Raw genomic sequence first — 27,016 nt, forward strand, 5'->3', positions numbered from 1 at the left:
TTCTCGTGTGCGGCTCACTTCCTATTGTTGCGAAAACAGGAATGGAGGAAAAAGTTGTGACGGGACGAAGGGAAAGGGGAAATTTATAGAAGGGCAATGCATCTTAGTGCCCATCTCCGAATCCAACTTTATTTCTTTCCAGTCACGGCCAAATGGCGACGACTATGACGATGACGACGCTCGACCGTACAGAGTGGGCACCATGCACAGCTCGTAAAGACGCACAGAAAGAAATCAGCCAACCAAATTCTTATGCAGGCTGAGATCAGTTTTGCTACCACGATACAATCTCTGACTGAGGTCGGGAATTTTGGAGTCAGTTTCTGTCAAAAGTTCAAATCCAGACGCACTGAACTAAATTTGTTGGCTGGGTCCGTTTACTATTCTTTCGCTCTCTTGGTACTGCTCTCGCTGTCATCTGTAAGACACCCATTACTTTCTCTGCACTTTCTTCCCGTCCTCAATGTATATGGCATTTTTATGAAAAGAAAGTTGGCCAACTTTGACACTTTTGCTTTATTGTTGCATCCAACAAATCATTCACTGGACTCGTATGGTATGAAATTACTTGGTTGGTTTGTTTGTATTGATAATATTGGATAAAAGACAAAGATAAGTTTTACACTTGATTTATGAAGCAGAATCAGAGATTAGGAGGGCAAGGAAATCGTAGCGCCGCACAAAAGAAGAAACTACCAACAGCGTCATAAATTATATTAGGCCGAGTCACCAATGCAGTCGTGTAACAAAGAAGCAGGTGCACGTATCTATGTACTTTGGATTATCGCTGTGAAAAAAATGCATTGATTACTTACAGGCTTTTTAGTTTGGGTGCAATCTCACAGAGATTCGATGGCACGGAGTACACTGAGCACCGGTCAATTCGTAGAATTTCAATGGAAGAGGTTCCGTTAAGGTCTGGGAATTGCGTCAAGTTTTTCACATCCGAGAGAATCCTATTTTCAGGAAATCATACAAAGAAAAAACATGACATACATATGACATACATTATGAAAATATTGTAACAAAAATCTAATTATCTCGTTATACTACTTATAAGTGTATATATAATTAGAAATAATTATTGAAAATCCAAGATATTAATAAGAAAATTGAGTTAACTTGAAACACGAAATATTGAAATTGCATTGGAAATATTGAAACTGAATCTTCTACGCATCGGATAATCGTTCCTCTGGAGAGGGAAAGGGGAAATTGGTGGTTGGTGAACCCATGTGAGGTGAATTAATGAATTTGAGGAGCCAGAAGGTGTAGGAGGACGCTGATTCTGGTGAGACAGGCGACCAGAAGAAGAGAGAAAGCGAGGATGTAAGAATTTAATTTAGATTCCGCAACCTGTCGTACTGGTCGCCCATTAAGCTGTCCCCGCATGAATCTATTCCCCAAAAAGCACCACTTTGTAAAGTGAGGTTGGAGAAAGAAACTGCTGCTGTGACAACATTTCTCGTCCCATCCTGCTCCTTACAAGGCGAGTGGGCAGGCTTGCAACTGGGTTACCGACAAAACTTGCCTTAATGACTTTCCCAAAGTTAACTTGTACATACGCCTGCAGCCGGAAGAAGATTTCTCCCAGCCTTTAGTCGCTCATCCACTACAAGACCACTACCTATATCTTAATGATAAGTCAAAGTTGAGGGTTTAATCTTCTTTGCGGCTACCCACCGACCGAGACTGGGGACAATAAACTGAAGAGATACTGCCGACAAATTAAACCTGCTCCCCGCTGATGTCTCTGTTGGTCGCCTCGTTTTGTCCCACTCAACTCAAACCAGAACCAAAGCAAAGCCAACTTCATTAAATTGAACCGTGTGCATAAATTACTTGAGTGGAAAGCGTATATGAGGCACTAAAGTGGAGAAAGTTCCACTTATGCGGAAAAGACTGTGCATCTGTTGATATTTAATTCTTTAAGATAGAATTAAATTTTCTTTCACTAATTTTTGAATACACAGGTAACATTCTGATCAGAATGCAGTTTTTTTTAGTTAATATGTGCAACTAATAAGTATTTTATTTATATTACTTAAATTATTATTATGTAACTCTATGGGCCTCGGCCTGGAAGGGTTTAGGATTTAAATAAAAATACAAAAAAAATACAAAATACAAAAACTAATAAGTATATGAAAAGCTTTATAATAAGAAAATGTTGAGTACGTACAACTTTTTGAGGTGCTTGAGATGGGAGAATGCGTCGGGAAGAATGTTGTGGCTGAAAAATATTGTGGATTATAATAAAAGCAATATTTCCAATGTTTATAAACTTACAGTGGATTTCCACGCATTAGCAGAAACTTAACTCCTGGGATGATTTGGTGAAAGGGAATGTCAACCAGAGCTATTCTGTTATTCGCGAGGCTTCTACATTTGGGACAAAAGAAAACACTTGTCTCACCATTTAGCATACTCATTAGCCGTCACCACCAACCAGACAGACACACCAACACCTACGTGCATAATACTCCTATTTCCGACCTGGCCAAACTGTCAAGTGTGACAAATGACACTGGTATTTTAATCTCACTCATGAGAATCATTTCATTCATCCTCCTCGCACACCATCCACTCTCTAACGCCACAGCTGTGTTATAATAGCTTTCTATTCTATTCTTGTCTGGCCAGATGAAGACTTTTCCCCCAACATTATGTATTTAGCATTCATTCTCCTTCACAACAGCTATTTGTTGTTCAACTTACCGTCTTTTATTGGCCGTGCAGACGGCAGACTCTATTGTGTGCAACTCTAACTGCATAAACTGGAAAACTGCTTATCTCACTTCGCACTTTATTTGCCTCAATGTCTGCTAGAGATAAACTGCAAATACTTTACTTTTGTCGCACGTGTCCAAATTTAATGTTAATGCACAAGTGTAGAATTTGTCAGCAACTGAATATTTGCATATCAAGTAAACTATTATTTTTTTAATTCACTAATTTATCAAATTTTAAATCTAACTGTAGTTGACAAGCATGAAAGACAAAAAGTAACTTGGATATAAATCAATGTGGATTAATGTATATACATAGCCCATGCATATGCATTAATAATGTAACATTGATGCCTTTCCACCATGATCTGCATAATGTTAGAAAATTGTATGTATGAATAATGACGGAAACTCACAGTTCCTGAAGAGCAGTCAGTTTCCTACAAAATAGAAATATAATAAATTACGCAAAGTTGTATATAAGAAAACGCTGTTATAAATTACCGTAGTGCTCTCGGGACTTCCAATAGCCTGTTGCCATCAAGTTCCCTGAATAGAAAATTGAGCATAATTAAATTCAAATTCAATGAGGCATGTTGCGTCACCATTATGCACGTCTCCATTGAGAGTTGCGGCGGCGAGGAAAGATGGAGAAAGGATCCAAACATAACATGGCTTACAGCAACTGCAGCAGTTCGAGCCCATCAAATGCCGAATCATCAATTTTCTCGATTACATTGCCACCCAGAAGCCTGCAAATGAGAAAATATTATACATATAAATATACCCACGCACATATAAAATAAGTAGATCATATCCACATGAACTCTGAACTCGTCTCGTCTCATCCTTATTGCAAGACTTCGCTTTTACCCCAGAAAGCTATTTCTCTCCAATGGCACAAGCACTTACCCAACGAACCAAACGGCATGACGTACCACGGGAAAAAATTGCTTGGAGAATCTCCCGTCGTCAACAGGCCACATAAATTACTCAAGTCATATGTCTACTCCACGGCTTACACTAATGCGAAATGCCAAGCAAACGGGTAGTCAGTCGTTATAACTCGACAATCTCAACTTTGGATGAAAATGATCACAAACTGCCAAAACCACAAACAACAAACAAAGCGACGACGAAGACAAAGTTGGATGAAGTTAACGGCCGCAAGAAAATCCCATTTTTCTTAACTAATTTTCGCGACATAAAAATTTAATGTGAGAGAATGGACTAGATAAGCGTCATATAATTCATTAAGCGTCTTCTTCTTCGTGGCGTGATCATAAAAAGGACGAGGTTTCAATGACAAGTAAATTATACAAATGTCATTTTCTAGCTTCAGCGCCATCATGTCCATTCCAAAATTTCATGGATGGGTCCAAAAAACTATCCCGTTTTCTGACCAAACTATATATTAAATATTTAATACTTCTATAAGTACTTTTACTAGTAATATTATAAGTTTCGAAATAAAAAATATCCTACAAAACTTTAAGTCGTAAAGTGTGGAATGACATGACGGCCACAACATTGGTTAAGTTACAGACAATTATTAACATTTAAAAAATCTGTCTGTCTCTCTAAATCTCCTTCTATACGGGTTTTACTTGGTGACAGGACGAGACTGTCACCATACTTGTCATTTACTGACAACTGACTGAGCAAGTTGGTCGGAGCATTTAATGCTATAGTCAGTACTGATTACTTTCTCCTCGTCTCACTGAAGTGCCAAAAGCCTTAGAGTCACAATTGTAAAGTTTAAAGCTGCACTATTTTAAGACGTTGGTGCTAATTTGTTGTGTAGCCATATATTTAGAATCCATATATACAAATGTAACCATTGAGGGAATTTGAGACGCTTGCAAATGTGGTGTGTTTGGGAACACAAAAGACTTACAATGCGTGAAGTTTGGAGTTTTTAGGAAGAATGTGGCGTTCCAGTTGACTGATTTTGTTATATTCCAGATTCCTGTGATAAATTAAAAAAACTCGTTATTTTCACATTTTTATCTGTTCTAAACTATTGTGTTCAGAACTCTATTTGCATATCGATTTTCATCAAATATAATACTGACAAATTAGCAGTGCGAAGTTAGCACGATAAAGTGTGAGCAGGGAAGTTCCTTAATGTTTATAGGTGCGACTTCCTTGACATGTTTTGTCATATCTGAGACGCTCAGATGTTACTTAATCGTTGCATGGAAATATTTAACTTGGCGATGACAAGAGTAATAAATTACATGGGTGACAGTCAATTCTACGATTAGTCGAATCCTCCCACCATTACATATTACACATGTTCATATTTAGATATGTGATGACTGTCTATTTTTATATAAACTAGTTAGCTGATCATGTAATTTGTGCGTATTATATTGAACTGTAGTATCAAAAACTTTCGTAAGTTAGATATGTATGAAGCTAAAAAAACTCTCTACCAAAGTAGATCTGAATTATTCGCTCAGCTAATTACCAAAAACTCTAGTAGATCGTAGCCACTATGGAATTTGAGAATTTGTCCTTATTGACACGTGCCAGTAGAAATAACACAAAGTGTATAAGTAGATCATGATGACGATTGTGGACGATGACGTCTCAAAGTGGTAGTCTGATTGCCAGCGTTACTTGGTATTTGGATTGGCTTCGTCGGTCTCAAACGCTTCAGATTCGACCCAATTATCCAGAACTTGTGTATTGTGAGAGCCATGGGAAAAGAAATGAACAAAGACGGAAGGACCACATTCAACATTCTAGCTCTTGTTTGTGAACCCAGGGTGAATTCACATAACCATCGAATTTGGTATTTCCCTTTGATGCATACTACTGCTTGACTATACACATTATATATGAAACCCGATACCAGGAATTTCCATGTCGCGGTAATCACACAATGGACGTGCGTATCATACAATTGCACATATGTTACGTACACATGTTATGTCAAATTGACTGAATTTAATACTGACTTACAATAGCTCCAAATTATTTGGAATTGCTGTCGTCGGAAACGCTGTCAATTGATTTCGAGACAACGTGAGCTCTTTCAAATTGCTGAGAGACGAGAAGGAACTTTCACCAAGTTCCTCAATCAGGTTTGATGACAAAGAGCTGAAACGTAAAAGATATTATTATTATTAGGGTATCTACATTGTAAAATTCATTATAATTATATAATATTAGCAATTCTATATTCTTTACTTGCTATATTTAACCCTAAAACGACGCTAAAGTTAGCATTGCATAATAAATATGTAAAGAATGTAAAGAATATGTAGTATTTAGAGCATTTCTTTAAAAGGGAAATGTGTTCCAGAATATTTTTTACGGAAACCCATTTCCTCCACGTGTTCCACAAGGTTCAGAATTTGGGTGCTATGAAATTTTTCATCCAGTTGCTCTGATTACGCGTACACATATCCTACGAGTGGTTCCTTCTGTACGCAACCGAGTTTAATACCAAATACGCATAATCATTTATTCAACTCGCTTCACTAGGCAGATCTCTGTACTAAATTTATTGGCAAAGTTTCAATTAGCTGTTTTGCCATTTCTGAAGTGTATTTCGGATACGTTCCTACAGAGCTTGCTGCGTTTCCGCACGCACTTGATGACAAAAAAGTGAAATAACTTCAATTCTGTATCTCTCTGAAATCTGCTGGCTGTGCGTGCGTTAACTTTCTTGGCAAAGAACTTCACGGGTTGACTAGAGACGAGCAGGAATTAATGGGTTTGTTAGAAAAACTATTTCTGATTAGATTTACGCAAGTCTGGAGACGTGTTTAGGATATTTGTCGTCTGTGATCGTAGACAAGGATGCTTAAAATTCTACCCTTGCTCGCGTGCCAAGTCGTGTCGTTTTTTAGCCTTTAAAAGTCGATACTCCTCCACATTTTAAAATTTGTAGTTGAGATTACTATGCAAAGACATGAATATATATTCCGCATTTCGTTCCAGATTCTTGTATTTTTGAAGGCAAAATGTTGTTAGTTTCTAATTTGAAAACGCCCACGATACGCAATGTTGGATATCAAATGGATACAAGTAAATACATCAAAAGAAGTAACGAAATTTAAATATATAAAAAATCTCAACATTAGTCGTTACAAAATTACATGCATGCCACATATATGTATAATGAGAGAGCCGAAATCAAGATGTTCTGCAGAGGCAGAAATTGAGTTCAGTCAACGATGTTCCTTCAGTTTCATGTTAAAATACGATTGTCGTATATTCTGAAGAATTTTTTTACTTCGATCTACTGATCTCCTGTCATGCTGAGTAGTTTATCCAAATTGGATTCCAAAAATAATTTGGCCTCATCCGAACGGTGAGTCATATAAATAAAGATGAGAAGAGAGAGATAGAGATCAGATGGTTCTGTGATGATGCGTATATTTATACATTAGTGAACTCTGCAATTTCGCTTTGCAAGCATAAAATAAATTAGGATGTTGTTGAAATTGCAATAATATATTTATTTTAAGAATCTTAAGCTATAATGTATATGGAGAAAGGCGATGCCGCATTGAACAAGTTAATATTTAACATTTTTTTTCCTAGATAAAAATAAGGTAAAAGTGATCAACTTACAGCTCGTGAAGGTCCTGCAGTGGTCCAAGTTTTTCATGATCCACCCAACTGATGTTGTTTGTACTGAGATCTCTGTATCAGAAAAAAAACATGTCATCAGTGTACATAAAGTTACCAAAATGTCAAATACAAAATACAGGCCCCTTGCATGTCAAATAATTTCCTATCAGACGTCATATAATCGAGGACCAATGAGGTTTTATGGAAACGTAAGCATTCGCTTTCTACTCCAAATATTTGTGATACATTTTCATACAGAATGAATTCCCTCCTCCTCACCGCAAGAAACATTATAAATAAAGGTTACTGACATGCTTGGGAATATTCAGCTTGTCCTCGGTTCCAATCCCAAGAGGACTTTATGATTGTAGTACTTTGTGAAGAAAATACAGAACAGCTTTGCATTTGTCACATGGATTTGCAACACTACTGACAACTGAGTCGTCACGTTAAACTTATGCAAATATATACTGGGTTCCATCCCCGGTGGTTGATGGTTTTATGGGTGGAGATTGAGAGAAATGGGCTTATTTGGTAGGCTGGTCACAATTACAAACTCAAATGTTGACGCGTTGAAGGGAATTGGCCGTGGAAAATTTGCATTAAGCGTATTATCACAGCAATTTCAACAACGTTGATAAAATTATACGAATCCTATGGCTTCCAGACGTTTAGAGATGTGCAACTACAGACTGACCAGCACAACGATATCATAAAGGCAACTTAACGACACGAGAATTTTGCCATTAGAGTATGCGTCCGGAAAAATATGAGCAAAGTTTTTCTGTTTGCATTGCCATTTAAGAGAAAGAGACAACCGAGAATATTACAGACCATGACCATTGGTGTTCACCACCACAATATTTCTCGAGTTAAGTAGTCCCAAACAAAAATGGAGGTAATAATCAAGAATACTTGAGTGAAAAAGCTGAAAAAATCTGAGAAAGTGCCAAATTGTGGTTGGAATGTCGAGAACAAAGCCTGATAATGACAAGAATGATGACTTGCAACCTCAACCACGATGAGAGATAGTCCAACTCAATCCCGCTTTATCTTGCAATATAAACTTATCCTACAAATCCAGACATTTTGGCTTGATGCAAAGTTTTCTTGGGATAAAGTAGAATTTTTAGGGCTTTGTTGACATATATCCCAACTTCCGGATCCACCACTCCAACCACTACGTACTGCATATAATATGTATGCAGTATATCTATAAGACGATTCTTTGTACCGGATTTTTCACTCTGCTCATCTTCGATTAAATAATTTAGTGTTAATAATTTTAGAATGATTTTAAGTAATTTTGAATATTTTATTAATTTTCATTTGAAATATTATAACATGAATTCATTTTAGTTTAAAGATGATAAAATCGAAACATGGAAAACATCTAGTCTTATTACATCTAATTGTCTGATGTCTCTTTGTATGCACGTCAGAAAGGGAGAGAACTTATTCCATTTCCAAATGAAATGGAAAAAAGTTTCGGATGACAACTTTATGGTTATGACCATCAACCGTTTGTGGACGTTGCAGTTTGTTCTGCTAACATAAAAGGGTTATAATCATTTGTTACACTTCAAGTTGTTCTCCACATCATTTTCTTTGTTGGGCACATTCGGTCCTCATTCTGTGTACGTATGAGTTGAGTGCAAATAAGCGATCCACAGACTAGACGCATTTTTCAGACTAAAGGAAAGTATGCAAACATCAGAGGACCCTTCCCAAAGTATTCGAGGTAATCCTAAACCAAATCCATGCAACTTAGCTACTGCATTGCAAAGAGTTCAATAATAATATTTGCGACGAATCTTAGTCCGGGCGGGTCATGGAACTTAGGAGTACTTTCATTCGACCAAGGCGATCAATACTCACAAGTCCATGTCATCTCCAATAAATCCTTGGGTCTTCCCCGACAAAAGAAAGAAGGCGACCACCATCACGATGAGTATAAGAGTCTTGCAATAAACATCCATAGCACAACAGCCTTTAGGATTGCTAAGTGCAAGGATGCCCCATTTTTATTATATTACGTTCAGATTGTGGTTGGCCCCACTGGGTGAAAGAAAGATATGGAAATCTAAATTAATATAGCAAACTGGTCACAAAAACCCGTGCTATCTGAATTGGTTAGGTCATATTCTGATCTTAGGCAAACCTCAGACCCCAAAGTGAAATATGTGCAAGCATGAAGTTGTGCATAGTGTATTATTCAGCAATAGTGCAAGATTCTTGGTCTTCCTTAATGCACTTAGATATCTCAAAATTGAATCATGTAGCCCAGACATGGCCCAGACAAAATTATTGCAAACACAACTGTCCAAATGATGTTGCGCGACGGTGTCCATAAAGATATCTTATTTCGGTTTGCCATTGCATAGTTTGGAATTAGTCCAAATGCAATCTTTCTTTCCTTCACACAAACATATAAATATATTAAACATTTGACATGCATGGTTTAAGCTCAACTGTAACGTTCACGTTTTCGTACAGAGTTTCGTTTTTATATTATTGTGTGCAGTTTGGCCTAAATTCTTGAAAATATTAAAGCAAGCACATCACATGGGGAACAATTGTTGTGTGTATTCTGGTATCATTTTATTCCGAAAATCATGTACATAAGATATTTCTCAAACAATAGTACTCAGACAGAGCTAAAACTTTCTTCCCGCTATTGTGTTCCACTGAAGCTAAAACATTCGCCAAATGCAGAACATGTAATATCAGATATTTCACCAATTTCGCAAAAGTGTGAGCCCAATCAATCAGCTTCTTTGTATGCGTCTCAACTCATTTCCTGGAACTGATGCCCAATGTTGTAGGAAACGGAAGCCAGAACTCTGTTTCACACGCTGCACTGTTACGAGACCTTTTTCGTGTCAAAAATAATGTCGCACGAAGTAATTAACGTCCAATGATAAATAACGTGTCAAGAATAATGCGCAAAAACATACTCGTACTTTTTCTAACTGAAAATTACTGGAAAAGTGTGACACTCGTGCGTGCATACGATTCAACTTTCTTTCACAAATAAACACACGACCAAAATAATTTGTTTTTTAAGAATAACATAAATAATCAAGTTGGAGTTGCTATTTAAATGATCTTATTAATTCTAAACTAAATTTGGTGCATTACCCCAATCACACGGACTAAGCTGCTAATAAATGAGGAAGATAGCTTCCAAATTTTTTAGCTAACTTATTATTACCCGTTAAATAATGCCTTGAAAATAAATTGCAGAACTCAACAAAGAGAGCAAAGTATATTTTAATGCTAAAAAACTTTTATAATCGAAACTCTATGTCATGTATTCTTGAGAGCTATTTATAATCTGGAAAGACGTGACACCGAAAAACACATGGAGTGTGATTTAAATGTCAGCTATAATATTTTTCTTTGTTTGATTACAAAACTTGAATGGATGTCTGCTTCCGTCAAGGAGAAAGACAACAAGTAATGAGCTGAGATGCAGCAGTGGTTTTCCAATACCGTGTCAGACGATGATGACAAGTAAATGTTGTATATCATATCTATAATTCAATATCTTTATGTAACTTTAGCAGTCACCCTGCAACACCACGATTTTTGTCTCCAATTCCATTTTCTCCAAGAGAGAGAGAAGAATCACCTCCGTACGTAAGCTAAGAGGTGAATGCACAAGTATATGAAAGGCATGTCTGTCATGCTCACGACCTGATAAAGACTTTCACCAGAGATTCGCGATAGGAGACGAGATACAAGACGCAGCTATGTATGAGACTGAACTTACAACTTCCTTGTAGACACAGGAATCCCATCTGGAATTGAGGTGATATTCTGTCCGGAGCAGGTTACAATGGAAAATAGAGCCGGTGGTGCAGACTGTGGTGCTTCTGATGTCGGAGGTGAGGGTGCTGAACAGTCACAAGCTTGAGGACAAGGTGTCTGTGGTGGTAGAACTCCATTTGTTCTACTTGACCCCAGCTCATTGGTATGCTGGATGGAGGATGACTGGATGCCACCAAATAAAAGGACGAGTTGTAATAATACCAAGGAAATCAAGGGTGGTTCGCCTTTCACGCTCATTTCTCCTCTTGCTCCTGATATTCACTTCCGTTTAAATTTACTGGATACGACGATCTTACTGCCTATCAGCTCCGTTTAGAATAGATTCGCCTTCTACGGAAATTGGCTCCGAGTGCTTGTGTTTATTTCTTTGGGGAACATGGTACATTCAAATCCCTGTTCATCAGACAGACGGAATTAGTCTTTGATGAGAGAATTCACTGCATACACGCTTTCTAATCAGTCTCTGATGGCTGTCGGGATGACGAGGGTCGAATTTTATCTGAAATTAGAATTAATTTTGGTGAATTAGTCGTTTGTATGTAAATTCTTATGTCAATAACAATTTATTTCATAATATGACAAATTGTCGCGTAATGTCGCAAGAACATCCGAAATGTCAGTTACACACCGTTAGAAAATACGAAATGTAATATGTGAGATGTAATTGTATGTTCGTTCCACTTTTCTCATTGTAAAACATCGTGGGTGACATTCCATAAAAAGTTTGTACTCCAAAATCCAATTTTGTAATTTAACCTTTGAACCTAAAGATCGTATCTTTTGTTGTTCTTTACTGCATGCATTTTCTTTATGTGACTTTTTTCGCTTGCGTGGCTTCAGTAAGATATGCAAGAGTCATAAATTAACGTCACTTTTCTAATCTAAAATCTAAATTGCATTACATTACATACAAGCCATTTATAAATTTTAATTTTAAATTCTCCTCGATTTGGTACTAACTGGGTGAAAGTCCTATTGTACTCCAAGTTTCCTCGCTACTTACGTGCCACATATGTACATATGCCCACTATATAAATAGGTATATATACATATGAAGTACATTCTGGCTGAGACAAAATATCGATTTTCCTTACAACAATCACAATAGTATAATTTGGGAATGTCCGTTTACATTATCGAATCGATGACAATTTAGGATAAGAAGGAAGGAGAGCGTATCGACATAACCTAAACTTATTGCCCAAACTTTTTAATGAAAATGATAGCCAATGCTAATAAAACGATAATCAGGTCAATATGAATAGGGCCAAGAAATAATTTGTCTTTATTGTGAATTATCTTTCAGTACACTTCATCTATCAGTATTAGTCGTTAGTTATCAGTCAATGGTAGTTGTCTCTTGATATGCCCCAGTCTCCATCTATCCAAAGCCTAAAAAGGAGAAAAAGTAACATGCATGCCTGGGCCCGCTTCTCCCGTCACAGTCTTTTTGATGCAGCCCCGGTTCACATCACCAAAACGTAGTTTCCTGACTTTTGTTGGAAAATCAGATTTTTTGTTGAAATTTCCGGTCCAAGATGTCATCCCCCCAAAAGAGGAACAGGTAAGCCTACTATTCATGTATTTTGCTTGGGCCATTAATGATTACAAGCGAGGAAAATTATAATAATAAAAAAAGTCTTGGCCAGTGTGACGACGTGGTCGCGCACAATTTTTGGGAGATGACGTGGTCACTCCAATAATTAAATATATATATTGTTTGGCCAGTGTGACGACGTGGTCGCACACATATTTTTAGAGATGACGTGGTCACTCCTAATTTTCAAAATTTTAGAAATTGAAATTTTCGTATCATTATTTTTATCAGCAATGAAGTTGGTGATGCTGCCTGCCACCCTCCAAAGAAAAAGAATAAAATTGCTAAAACACTGGCTAATCATTCTAAAGCAATTCAAGAAATACGAGACCTCCTAATTAATCCAGTTAAGGATGGAAAGCCAAAGTCCGACGACGTGGTCGGGGACGCAATGCAGAACCTACTAAATTTAGATAAGGGTAATTTTTCAATTAATTGTGGTTGGCAATGAGTTGAATAAGGCAAAAAGCATTTTTTGTAGACATAACAGTACAGCCTGAAGATGGTGCATCTCAGGATCTTCTCGAAATACTTAATGTGAGTCAACTTGAACCTGAATTTGGTCCTGATTTGAACGGCGCTGTTGCTGAATCCTTTACAAACTTATCAAAGACAGCCTTACCTAAAGAAAAGTTTGATGAAATTAAGAAGCTTTTTCTAACTCCTCAAAATTGCAAACAACTGGGAGTTCCGAGGGTAAATCCAGAGATTTGGGGTGTTCTATCACCTAAGATCAAGCGATCTGATTTTCAAAATCAACAAATGCAAAATACTCTTTCATCTTCGACGGTCGCATTAGCCAAACTGTCTGAGATAATTATGCAAAATTCAAAGCAAATGCATACCAATGTAAGTCAAGATATTTTGAGACTCGCTATTCAGGCTGCTACGTTAAATTCAAAACTATTTCAAGAATTAAATATGAAACGGAAACAAGAAATCAGACCATGTTTGAATAATGACATCGCAGCAGTGTGCAACACGCCTTCCACTCCAGAGCTTCTTTTTGGAGACAATATTTGCGATACCATTAAGGCAACAAAGTCAGCTGCGGCAGTAATGAGGTCTTCAAGTTTTACACGTCCATCAGGCGGTTCGACTTTTTCAAACAGGACGAGAGGGAATTATTATCATTCTAATAGAGGCTCGTCTTTAAACTTCAATCGGGCCTCCTTCGGCAGAGGAGGCCTTCGTCCCCAATATCGCCACAATTTAAACCAACGGGGATCGATGTATCGACCTCAACTGAGACCATTCCGACACCACCAGTAGTAAGTAGAGCTAGGTCGCTAAGTTCACATATTGTTAATTGGCGTAAAATTACTAAAGATAAGGAGATATTAGCAGCAGTTGAAAATTTTAAGATTCCTTTTTTAAGTTTACCTGTACAAGATAAGCCTCCTACACCATTTAAATTTTCAAAAAAGGAGTTTCCTAATGCACAAAAAGCTGTGCAAAAATTAATTGAAACGGGTGCCGTTATTGAGGTTGAGCCATGTGATGGTCAGTTTATTTCTAGAATATTTTTAGTTCCAAAAAGAGATCCTGGTTCCTATCGACTGGTTATCAATTTAAAACATTTAAATGAGTTTGTCATTTCTCCACATTTTAAAATCGAAAATTATAAGCATGTTGAATCTCTAATTGAGAGGGATTTTTATATGGCGACAATTGATTTGGTGGATGCCTATCATGCGATTCCGGTGCATCCGGATCATCAAAAATATCTAAGATTTTGAATTTAATAATAAAATTTTTCAATTTACATGTATTCCTTTTGGGATTTCATGTGCGCCAAGATTGTTTACGAAGATTTTTAGACCGATCATGGGATTACTAAGAAATCAAGGAAATATTTCCAATCAGTACTTGGATGATTTATTATTACTAGGTAAATCTAAATTTGAATGTTTGAAAAACATTAGGTCTACCAAGATGCTACTTAAATGGCAAGGGTTTTCAATTAATGTCAAGAAATCTAAGCTCAATCCTGCTCGTGTGGCAGAATATTTAGGTTTTATTTATGATTCAAAATTAATGCGAGTTTCGTTGCCCGACCGTAAAATTTCAAAAATTTCATCCCAAGTACACAAGTTCTTGAATATTCCAAAGATGAACATTCATGATTTATTTAAGTTGACCGGCCAGTTAATTGCAGCCTCTCCGGCCGTAAATTCCACAATTCATACGAGGGATTTAGAAATGTTGCGTAATTCAGCTTTAGTAAAATCCAATGGTGATTACTTGGCAAAATGCGAATTAAATGAGGAGTGCAAATTTGAATTGAAATGGTGGTTGGCTGTCCTACCACATTGCTATAATCCTTTACGATTTCAAAAGTATTTAGTAGTTCTGACCACTGATTCTTCCACCACTGGTTGGGGAGCTCACACGGATCTCGAAGTTACAAGAGGTTTTTGGTCACGAGAGGAACAGCTCTTACACATTAATACGTTGGAATTAATTGCAGTTTTGAACGGGTTAAAGTCCTTGTGCAGTAATCTAACTGGATGTAGTATTTTGATTCGCAGTGACAACACTACCACAATCGCATACATAAACAAGTTTGGAGGTTGTCGTTCCGCAATTAATTTAAAATGGGCAAAGGCCGTTTGGGAGTGGTGCGAAGAGAGAAGTATTTGGATTTTTGCCTCATACATTAAATCGGTAGATAATATTATTGCGGACAGAGAATCGAGACAAGCAATTGATGAAAGCGATTTTACACTCGACTCCCGGTCATTTGACTTAATTTGCCAGACTTTTGGAGTTCCATTTATAGACTTATTTGCGACAAGTATGTCTACTAAATGTCAACGATTTGCATCTTGGTATCCTGATCCGAATTGCGAGGTGGTCGATTCATTCACTATTGATTGGTCAGAATTTTTCTATGCATTTCCTCCGTTTTCTCAAATATCAAAAGTTTTGCGTAAAATAAGAAATGACAGTGCCACTGGCATTGTCGTTCCTGATTGGTCCACGCAATCATGGTACCCTCAATTTTCAAGGCTGCTATTATCAAATATTCTTGTATTAAAAGCAAATACGTACGATTTAAGATCGCCATATACTAATTCCTCTCATCCTATGTGTAGGAAGATGAATCTTCTAGTAGCTGTTTTATCTGGCAATCTAACCAGTTTCCGGAGAATGTAACGAAATTGCTAAAATCGTCTTGCCAAGATTCAACGTGGAAGCAGTATCAGTCAAATTTTAAAAAGTGGAAAGCTTATTGTGTAGAGAATGAGTGTTCTGTTTGGAACCCTACGATTAATTCTATTTTATCATTTTTGGCAACTTTGTTTGATAGTGGTTTAGGTTACACTACAATTAATTCGATGCGCTCATCCCTGTCTACGATTATTGGAAAAGTTGATGGTCAAAGTTTGGGTTCTCACCCATTGGTATGTCGACTTTTAAAAGGAGTTTCAAATTCTCGTCCTCCTAAACCGAAATACCAACAAACTTGGGATTGTGATGTCGTTTTAAGGTTTTGTAAAAACTTAGGTGAAACAACTAGATTAAATTTAATTGACTTATCATTAAAATTAGTTGCCCTTCTTGTTCTAACAACAGGGCAGAGAGTACAGACTTTGTCTGCAATTAATGTAGCTAATACGAAACTGCTTGGTGATGGGTCATATGAAATTGTAATCTTTACTAAATTAAAATCCACCAAGCCAGGTGATTCAACTGTTCTGGTTTTACCTAAATTTAGTGATAATGAATTATGTGTTGTTAGCACTTTAACCCATTATTTAACTGTTACTGAGGATTTAAGACAGGATGAGAAACTTTTTGTGTGTACACGGCCACCTCATCGAGCTGCGACTCGTGATACGTTGAGCCGATGGTTAAAAACGGTATTATTTAAAGCAGGGATTGATGTAAATATTTATTCAGCTCATAGTTTTCGACATTCTTCGACATCCAAGGCTAATGACCGAGGTGCTTGTATTGACTCAATTTTTAAAGCTGCTGGTTGGTGTAATAATTCTAAAATATTTGCGAAGCATTATCGTAGACCTATTATAGATAGGCATGAGTTTGCGAATGCGGTTATGAATATGTAATTGATATAACTTATTGATTAAATAAATGTTTTCGACTTCACATTTTCTCATGAAGCTTTGTATTACTACCATTGACTGATAACTAACGACTAATACTGATAGATGAAGTGTACTGAAAGATAATTGTAAATTATCCGAGGGCGGCCCGAAGGGCCGGCCGACAGATAATTGTAATTATCTGAAGTAACACGGAATCTTGAAGTATTAGTCGCCCTCCCACCTCCCCAACAATTGCACTTATCATTCGAAAATGTTGGCTTTGGACTGTGACGGGAGAAGCGGGCCCAGGCATGCATGTTACTTTTTCTCTTTTTTAGGCGTTGGATAGATGGAGACTGGGGCATATCAAGAGACAACTACCATTGACTGATAACTAACGACTAATACTTCAAGATTCCGTGTTACTTCAGATAATTACAATTATCTGTCGGCCGGCCCTTCGGGCCGCCCTCGGATAATTTACAATTATTAAAGCACGTCTGGAACAGTGAAAAAATATATCAATAAATATTGTTTTATGGGATAACTGGAAAAATGAAGCATTGTGTAAGCGGAGACGTGTAACCAGCCAAACTATAAAATTTTTCAATCCATGATAGAATCAATGCTCCAACAATCAGTGCTGGCTGACCACTGGGACCACTGGGATCCTTTGCACTGCACTTTCAACTTTGCTGAGATCAAATTTCAACCAATCAAATCTAACTGGCCAAGTTTTCTGCAATTTACGCAGAAAACCTGCAACCGTTGTAATGGTCGTTTGAAAGTATTTTTATCCACATGTGATCGGAATCAGTAATTTCCTTTTCTATTGAAACAGCCTTTCAGTCCCTTTCAGTCCGTGTCTGGATAAACATATTACGTAGTGAATTCTCAGGTAGAATCCATTCCTTTTGTGCATGTCGCGTTTGATAGTGTAGCTATTTGGATATATTTTCCTCCGATTACATTCAAATACATGTAATTCGATGCTACATTTGGTATGCGTTTTGTACTACGTTTGCAATGGAGGGAGGCCTAATCTAACAAAAATCAGATGCAGCAACAAAGCAGTGTCTCATCCAAATCTTTCAGAGAAAGAAAGAGAAATAGAGAGAGATCAACTTCACCATTTTGCCAAGTCCTTGTCTGGAACAGTAAAAGTAGCCGAAACGGTGCTTTTTAAGCAATGCCTAGCCTCGCATGCCCTCATACCAATGAGTCGTAGGTCTGGATGTGGAACTATCTGCAAAGATTTGAGTCTGACAACTTTGTTGTATCTTGATAGCAAAATTCAAGTGGTCATCCGGTCAAAGCCCTTCCTATTGTTGGACAAAGACGATGTCATGATGTGATTTCTTTTTATTGAGATAGTTGTAAGATATTGGATGATTCGGCGATAAAATATATCCGTGAGACAGTCATATGACTTGCCTTGCCTTCTTAATGTTTACCAACCATGTCCTCCTCCTTTGAAACAACAATGAACTGTGGGACGGACTCAACACGGTTTATTTCTTATTTCGCCGATGGGATCATAGATACTGCATTCTTCAAGTCAAACAAGCTATCAAAAAAGCTATAAAATCAGACCCTGTCTTGATGCATCTTGTGCTAGGTCCCTTCATTTTATGGCGTGTCTTGCTCCAGTTCCTCCTGGTCATACATATCTACGTATCAGACGACGTATGGTGTGTGCAGCGTGTTGGACGTGATATTTTACTTTTGCGACAACACAAAGATGAAACAGCTTGTTTTGACTTTTTTCCATGAAGGAGAACAACAACAAGTTTTGTTTTATCTCCTGTCATCAAATCTCAAATAAAATCAACGACTGACCAGATTGTTTTCATTTCAGGTAATTTGTTCCTGTTCCAAAGTCATAATTTTTTCCAGCAGCCGACATGCTACTATTCATTAATTTTCAGAACGTTTCATTTTTATTTGCAATTGAACAATTCCTCAGAGGTTAGGAAATGGCTCTGTAAACGAAGAAATAAATCATGATTTCCTGTCTAGACGCAATATTTATATGAATAATTTTTTAACAAGCTATATCAAAAGTGTCGCACGATTTTTACATCCCAATTCCACCTGAATATAGATGTCTTTGACGCGAGTATCTGTGCCTGTCTGTACTTACTTCCTGGAGATTCAAGAACGTGCAGGGAGTAGTTTTTACTTAAGTCTGTGTGTACCACACAAACTAGCAGCTCTCATATTATGTTATTATGCTCTTGGAATGGATAAGAGACAAGAATCTAAGGCCCATAATTCACAAGCAGCAATTTATTTATTAGCGGTCCAAACTCTGATGTAACGCAAAAGCTTTCTCCAAGAACGGATTTATCCTAAATCCTTTTCTAATCCTACTGGTTTTGGTGGTTTACACTACACGCTTTATTGTCTACGGAGAGTGGGAAGCATCATAGACTAATTTTTAAAAAAATCGCGGCTGCATATTTTTAATAGTCCTTATTAATCGTCATATTTTTTTAGTTGCTTTAATAACATAACTCTAAATTGATATGCGTAAGTAAATATTAATTGCAAAACATTGTTATGCTGGAACAAATAAGATCCCCCTTACTCCACACAATTTGCAAAGTTTCTTGTTTATGTACGCATGAAATGACCAACCAACTCAACTGCTGGCTTTGTTTGCTCTTGTAACACGAATCGTTCGTTGATTAAAGCTTATATAACTTTTGAATTACATATAATGCAATACTGCACTATTGACATTACGTATGGCGTGAGAACTAATACTGCATGGAAATGAAGCAATATGGTTCTCACAGAGTTTCCCAAATAACTTCACTAACTGACGTAGAAACAACAAACTGAAAGCACTTTGAAGATAACATCCACGAATGGCGTGCAACACGTACACGTTTGTCGTGACTAGTGCTGGCTGGCAGAAAGTGTGATGACTGCGCTACTGGCTAAAACCTTACCCACATTTAAACGCTTTCTCCCATCCGTCCTGCCGCTCGATTCCCATTAATGACAAATCGCTGTTGTTTTCTTTCACAAGCTTTCAATGACCTCCGTGAAAAGTTTTCTACCCTCATTTCCGGTTCCTGTTAACGTCCGTCTTGCCACAGTTAAGCACAATGACGGGAACCTACTTAACTAGTGGCCACAAAGTATTATCATTATCACAATGAACACTGTTTTCAATATCCAAAGTGGAAATTAGAGCATCCGGTGATTATCTACAATGTTTGGCGATATTACAATAAGCATGTTACAATATATCTGTTGCATTTGAGAAAAAAGAGAAAGTTGGTAAAACTTGAAAAATTGAAATTTCTTTTGAGAAAATGAAATTCTGAGTGCTTCAGCTGGCAACAAATACTCTGGTTTATTATATCTGACAGATGCAGTCCATTAAATCGAGTTGGCCGAATGATGCCCTCATCATAGCAGCGCACATGTGAAACTCTATAATGTTCACGTCATTTCCTCCAGTGAAGTGCAACGATGATGATGATGATGTGATGGAATGATGAGGGTGAGTGAGTGCCTTGCTCAAGATATCAGAAATACAATTCCACCCTGGGATTTGAAAGAGAAAGCAGCTTTTGGTTTTCAGAATTCTGCAGTTGTAGAGCGGATTATGGCACGCGTGGTGGTGGCTGAAATGGTGGTAGGTCAATTTCCTCGACGCCTAAAAGGCCACACAAGAGGACGCAAGATCAAATAGAAACACAAACGAGCCGTCGTTTCTTCCGCATCAACGCTTTGAGTCCTGATATACAAACAAATAAACTCCTACGCTTTCGCCGCCGACGACGAACTTTGGCACATGCAGAGTCTGCAATGCAATGCTTAATATCCAGTGAGCGGATATTTTAGAACGAAAGTGCATGGTTCAAAATTACCCAACTTGCATTATAAAATTTCATTCCACTCTTTATTCCATTCACATTGTCACATTACTCGGTAAGACCCGCACTTGCTGTCTTTGCTAACGGCTCATCCCATCCAATCCCTGAATTTATATTATGCGAGGGATAATTTTGATAACTTTTGGCCACGTTTTAAAGTAAAGTGCGCTAATGAACTCCTCTCATCGATGGGACACGTCGTCGCTTCAAATTTGCATGCAATTTGTGTCAAGAACCTCAAAGACGGCATTTTGTTTTGAGTCGTAAAGTGTAATGAGTAAATTTTATTATCGCACTAAATCTTCCATTTTGGGAGGTAATAAGTCAAGCGTTCGAGTGACATCAAAGTGAGAGACGTTGACCTAGCTGTGCAGGATATTCAGCTTATACCGCAACCAAGTCATGTCCACTGAATACTATGTTGTAGGCGAGGCGTAGCAGCATAGTTCTTCTGCTCTTGGTTAGAAAATTTGTTGCCGGAGTCAAAAGAACTCAAGGCCAAACCATTTTAAGTCAATCGATCAAAACAACGTTGTTAAAGTGCAACGCCTCTCTCTCTCTCTGCATCAGTTTCAGATTCTGTTTCTGATACCCAACCAAGTATGCACACAGCTCATTTTGCTTGTATATATGTAGCAGAGTGATAATTAGCGCTGCTGCAAGGGAAAGGAATATAATATACAACAAAGCACAATGGCTGGCAACCGTTATATAAAACTGGCCAATGAAATCCTTATGATTATGCCAATAGGGAAAATATAGGAGCAGTTAAGCAAACTTCAATTTGAGTGGAAATGCTTGCCATCGCCAAAACAAAGGCCCGTCGTTATGATGTCTCATTTCGAAATTAACGTTTCCCTTCGTGGAAATTTTGAGATCCAGTGACTGACTCTGATGCAAGTCAATATCAGTCATGGAGGAAGAAGCAGCTTTGCGAAGGAAATGCAACTCCCACAAACATTTTAAAAGAGCACTTAAATTACGAAGAACAAGCAGCACTATTTTCCTTTTCATTTACTTTCACATCGGGTCCTTTGAGCGAATTAACAACGTTGGCGGATCTTCTCCCTCTCGTTCTTGCTTTTGTGACTTTTCATTCCTCAGCTTGATCGTCGTACGTCCTGGTCCGCTGCTGCTGGTGTGAGTGGGCTTTCACTCTGACTAAAAGATTTGTTTTCTCCTCGGCCGGATCAGCTCAATTTACTTTAGTGTGCATCCCTTTAGTTGGCACTGCAAAGCGTTCAGTTCTGTTCTGGCACTTGACCTCCTGCTGCGGTCCAACTTCATTCAGCAAACAAACAACAAGCAAAAATAGAGCGTAGGCATATGTGCATGTGCTGTAAGTAAGTTGTTCTTTGCTGATAGTAGGCTGACTGGTATGTGTTCTTGTTCACTCAATAAAGACAACAATCCGCAGTTGAAATCTTTCCCTGGTATGAAAACAGTACAAAAAATGGGCTGCAGACACGGAACATTCATTAGCATTAGACAATAAGAAGGATGACGGCTAGTCGTGGCATTTTCTCTTGTTCTAATCCTCAGTAAGTGCATATGTTTAGTATGCAGGCTTGCGCAAGGTATCAAGATTTTATTTCCGTTCCTGCAAGACAAGCCTGTTGTTGTTGGCTAATCTAAATCTAATCTCTATTTTACGCTTTTCCCCCTCTCGAAATGCAATGGGGAAGCATCTGGAGGAAAATCGCCCATTTAGGAGTGCTTAAATAATATCTAAATCGTTCATCAGCAGTTGTGGATCATGTTGCATAATCTGCGCAACTCATGTACTGGACTGAAATTGGGTGACGGAACATTTTAGAAAAATAGTAAGGGCCATGTTCTAAACAAGACTTGCCAAAATAAATAAGTGTAAACAGACTTCGTCTTGGGGTACTTTTTGATGGGAATCTCATGTAGCTGTCATATGGTGTGTGCATTTCAAAATTATACATTTTGTGCAATTCCTCCTTTCTGACAGCCATGCACATGTTGGTTGTGCATGAATTCATTCCGACTTGACTTCCTCAGAGATGAGCGTTGGGTGTGTTATTTTTTTGCAGAAAAATGTGCTCGTGCCCAACACTGGTCGTACTTTGTTCCAATTCATCGTATTCCAGAAATTCAGATTCACTCAACTTTTTGTTCTGCTCCAAGGATTTTACGATCTCTGCCAAATGTCATATCTTTGAATCTCGAGAAATATGTAGTATTCCGAGGTTTTTGGGTTGAAATATTGAATTCAGAATGAGTCGAGAGTGAATGAGTAGCCAACAGTTGGAACCTCTTTCTGAGGATTATTTTTTCTTACGAGACTATTCCGTATATGATTTAGATTCGCTTCTTGAACGAGTATCCAAGACTAACACAGTACGAAAATGTCTATTAAAGAAAATTTAACTCTTGCCAAACCCTGATATTTTGATTAAAACACATTCAGCGCTAACGATAACTAATTTGTTGCGGTATGCACGACTTCATTCATCGGTAAATACGTACATACGTGGATATAAAAGAATAATGGAGTTGTGTTACAAATTGCATGTATAACTGATTAATGGAACCCAGTTAAGTATTCCGTCCTATGTGGAAATTTTATGCTTAAACGTGTCTTCGTTAAGGTAATTACTCCAAATCAGAGATGGAGTAGATTTTATTAATTTTGGAACATTTCCAGTGAAAACATTTAACTGTGTAGTAGTAATTAGTTGAGGACTTTCAGCTAAATGATTTCTTGGCATTCGTGTCATGTTTTGCCATATACGCAACTCTGTCACTCACATTCTAACGACGCACAGCCCCCTCACGGAGACGTTCAACTGATGAACTGGCTTTAAAAGCTAGCAACACGCAGCACAATTACTCCTTCATGATCCTTTTTACTACGTTCAACTTAATCAAGTATATGAACATACTTAAAATTTTAATACTTTACGTAATTCGTCAATGCAAAAATTAATGATAGCAACGTAACAATTAATTTCTAAAACTCACATACAGCGAGATATAAGGAAGCAATGCTATATCTCATGTACATGGATACATAAATCCTTTAATATCGTCTCGATCTAGAGGTGTAGTGGGAGCTATGGCCAAGGGTGGAAAGTTGGCTTGCATAATTTTCATCTGTCTGTAACTCATAAATGCGAATAGCGACTCTGCATACAAAATCTGGACGACGAGGACGCCGTTGTTGAACTTTCACCATTTTCACTTTCTGAAGACAGAGTAGGCAATCAAATAACTCTTCCCTTTCGTTCGCCTTGCCTAGGTCAGAAACACGGTGGGAAAGAAAATGGAAACGCAAAAAGGGTTTTATTAAACTAAATTATGCCCGTAAAACATATTTGCTTGCTGACGACGAAAAAAATAATGTCGTGCGAAAACTGAGCGAACAGGAATGAGGATTGAGCATTCAAAAATAAAACGGACAGGTTGAACTCGTTACTTCCACAAAATTGAGCATAAAGGTATAGCGAGACCGTCAAGCAGTATATAGCAGCAGGTATTATACAGAGTGGATTAATTGCCACTCTTTATCATGTTAATGTCCCCCGATTAGCAATTACTTGAAAAACATGTCCTACCCGTTTTGCTAATGTCATCTCCACTGTTGGTCCGTTGTGTGATAAAACTGCCGAAATCTTGTTAACAATATTGGGAAATGTTGGCAACGTTGTATTCACAAATTATTCGAGTGGCTGATCAAAATCTACTTTATTCATTAAGCATTCTCAATACCGCTTGTTTTTGCAAAACAAACAAAATTAAGCAATCGACTATTTGGATTAATTTTGTCAGCAAGCACGTATTCACTTGAACATCTCATCATCAGGAATTTTTTTGTATTTACGATTGCAGAGATCTTGTGGATATAAAAGCTCCCAAATTGAAAGGTAAGCGCAACAGAGCAAAGTTTGAGCACTAATAACTATTCAGTAAAGTGAACTGAATTGGCAGTGCAATAACCAACTTCGTGTAGCAATTCCCATTTTAGGATCAATTATTAAGGTCACTTTTAGCTTGTCTTGGAATACAGGAACATTAGTGGGATTGGGATCAGACTCAATTTACGTCCACTTCCTGACGGGAAAAATGTCACGGAAAAATACTCATGTGTTTTGGGTTGCGTGGGCATTTAATTATTAAAGGTGTCCCACTCCTCAAGCTGCTCCAGTTTGTTATTTAGCAACCACTGGTTTCCCTTTCCTTCCTTCCTTATGAGCGAATTCCGCAAAAATCGAACCAACGGAATTTGCACAGCCCAGCCAGACTGCAATTTTCCTTCTCGACTCCTACTGACTTTCTCAACGTAACCTGGATTGTGTAATTGTCCTTCTTCCTTCCTCCTGGGAAACCAAAGAGACTTGCGAGTCGAGTGTTGGGTGTAAATACGTTGGGGTGATCATAAAGGAATTGGGAGCAGTAGTAGCGGTGCCAGTGGTAATAATAAGACAACGGAAAGGCTGTGGGAAGAAAGTGGTGGCGTGGCGAATGTATTAAGTGGGAGTAAGCTCACGTTATTTTGTGTTTCTTCATGACCAGCTCGTACAGGGAAGCGTGAAATGCAATAAATTCACATTATATTTCCTATTTGCTGAAGGCTAAACTTTGAGAAAACTTTGGGTGTTGAAGTTATTAAATGCAAAAGTTCTTCCGTTCTGGTATCATTTAGTCGCCTCATTGTTTCCCACTTTCATTTTCACATTTAATTGAATGCAGGCTATATTGGAAGGGGCTGTACGGAGCACTTTAGCACTCGGTTAACTTAAACGTTGCAGTACGAGTTATTTGTAATAAAGGAAAGGGGCCAAATAGTTTTTAATTTAGATTCCTAAGCTTCTTGCTAAATAAATCCCTGTGATATGTTCGTACATAATGGTCTCCGATGTCCTGCTGTTCTGTGTTTCGAACCCCATATTTCTTTGGAGAACGTGATGCATCATAATTGTTACTGTCTCAAATTAGCCAAATCTTCTTATGCAGGTTGCCTACGTACTTATTATGACAAAGATGCTAGTGGGCGAGGTAAATTTGGGCGTGTTTGGTTAAGACAACAACCCCCCTAAACCAACAGTGACCGAGTTTTGCCTCAATACAAACTGCTAAACCAACCAACTATTAAGAGATAAAATTGAATCAAAATCGGAAATGCAGAGAAATTCATTGTCTTCGCTTGTCTCAAGACTTGGCTTTCCCTCAGCTTAGTGATAAGTCATAGTTTGGTGGAGGTGGTCTTAATTCGTTATTCCGCAGGGACGGCCAGCCAAAGTATGTGATTGTGCAAAGAAGAGACAGCGTGTAATAAAGCAGTTGAATGCAGTTAGTAGAATTTATGCACGTAGAGATTAGCTGACTCATTAAAAGGGGCATAAACATAGATAACAACAAAGCAGTTGTTCATCGTCCAAGACGAAGATGAGCAGCGCGCAGTAACCTCGTCGCGAAATAATGAAAGTAAGGAAACCAGCCCCGCCATGCCTTACAGTTATTGGACTGGGCGGTATTTACCTTCCTCAACTTAAATGGTATTTGGGACTTGGAGGTTTTATTGATGATCATTAAAACTTAACTATGTAACTTCAAGTTGCTTTTCCCGAATTGGAGGCATCCCGTTTATTTTATGTCTCAATACTCTAGAACTGAGGGTTATGGTGGAATTGGGTTGTTGGTTTTGTCTGGTTTGTATGTAGCTGGTGATGGTTAAAGGAAATGAGAAACACTGGTTGAATGACACTGGTTTTCTTATAACCATTCGAGGACTGCCCTACTAAACTCGACATTAAGAAAGTTGCAGGAGAAAATGTATGGGCAGAGCGTTGTAGATCTGGAAAATGTACGTGAATACATAGGTTTCTCACAGGAATGGAGTAATTGTCGAGGATTATATTTCTGTCAATGCAAATTTCATACAGTTTGATCTTAAAAGCCCCGTACGTTCTACTTTCCTCTTGTCTCAATAAATACCAACTAACACTGAAGCCAAATGCAACGACACGAAAATGCATATTATCTAAAATGAGGTTTGTTTGTTAACTGAGTCCTTGTTTCATCTTTTGGAATATATTAAAATGAAATTCCCTTATCATCACAACAGAATGGATTCTGTGGGGCAAAATTTGACTAAATCAGATTTAAGTTTAAAGGGCGACGAGCGAAGAGAAAATTACCCTAAACTTGATTTATGCAGCTGCACAAATTTTCCAGATTTTTAGATTTTTCCTGTGGAGCAATCTAAAGTCAATCACTTCTTTAAAGAAAATATGTAAAGTACCCAAAATGGTAATTTTTCTTTAATATTTTATTCTTAAATGGATGCTAAAT

At 37.8% G+C, this 27,016-nt stretch overlaps 1 protein-coding gene across 2 annotated transcripts in view; it reads right to left on the reverse strand.

Moving 5' to 3' along the window:
• Positions 1 to 27,016, reverse strand: part of LOC110841965 — a 44,924-nt gene that overhangs the window by 11,644 nt on the left and 6,264 nt on the right. For both annotated transcript variants that reach the window (XM_035846082.1, XM_022087670.2), the window contains exons 2-11: positions 11,095 to 11,652; positions 7,320 to 7,391; positions 5,700 to 5,837; positions 4,627 to 4,698; positions 3,410 to 3,481; positions 3,234 to 3,278; positions 3,146 to 3,169; positions 2,290 to 2,382; positions 2,183 to 2,233; positions 816 to 956 (exon numbers count right to left, since the gene is read on the reverse strand). In XM_035846082.1, the coding sequence (XP_035701975.1) occupies positions 816 to 956; positions 2,183 to 2,233; positions 2,290 to 2,382; positions 3,146 to 3,169; positions 3,234 to 3,278; positions 3,410 to 3,481; positions 4,627 to 4,698; positions 5,700 to 5,837; positions 7,320 to 7,391; positions 11,095 to 11,390 (1,004 nt within the window). In that variant the 5' untranslated portion in view covers positions 11,391 to 11,652. The remainder of the gene's footprint in view (positions 1 to 815; positions 957 to 2,182; positions 2,234 to 2,289; positions 2,383 to 3,145; positions 3,170 to 3,233; positions 3,279 to 3,409; positions 3,482 to 4,626; positions 4,699 to 5,699; positions 5,838 to 7,319; positions 7,392 to 11,094; positions 11,653 to 27,016) is intronic.

This window comes from Folsomia candida, unplaced genomic scaffold (assembly GCF_002217175.1).
Source record: "Folsomia candida strain VU population unplaced genomic scaffold, ASM221717v1 Fcan01_Sc001, whole genome shotgun sequence".
NCBI classification, from domain to species: domain Eukaryota; kingdom Metazoa; phylum Arthropoda; class Collembola; order Entomobryomorpha; family Isotomidae; genus Folsomia; species Folsomia candida.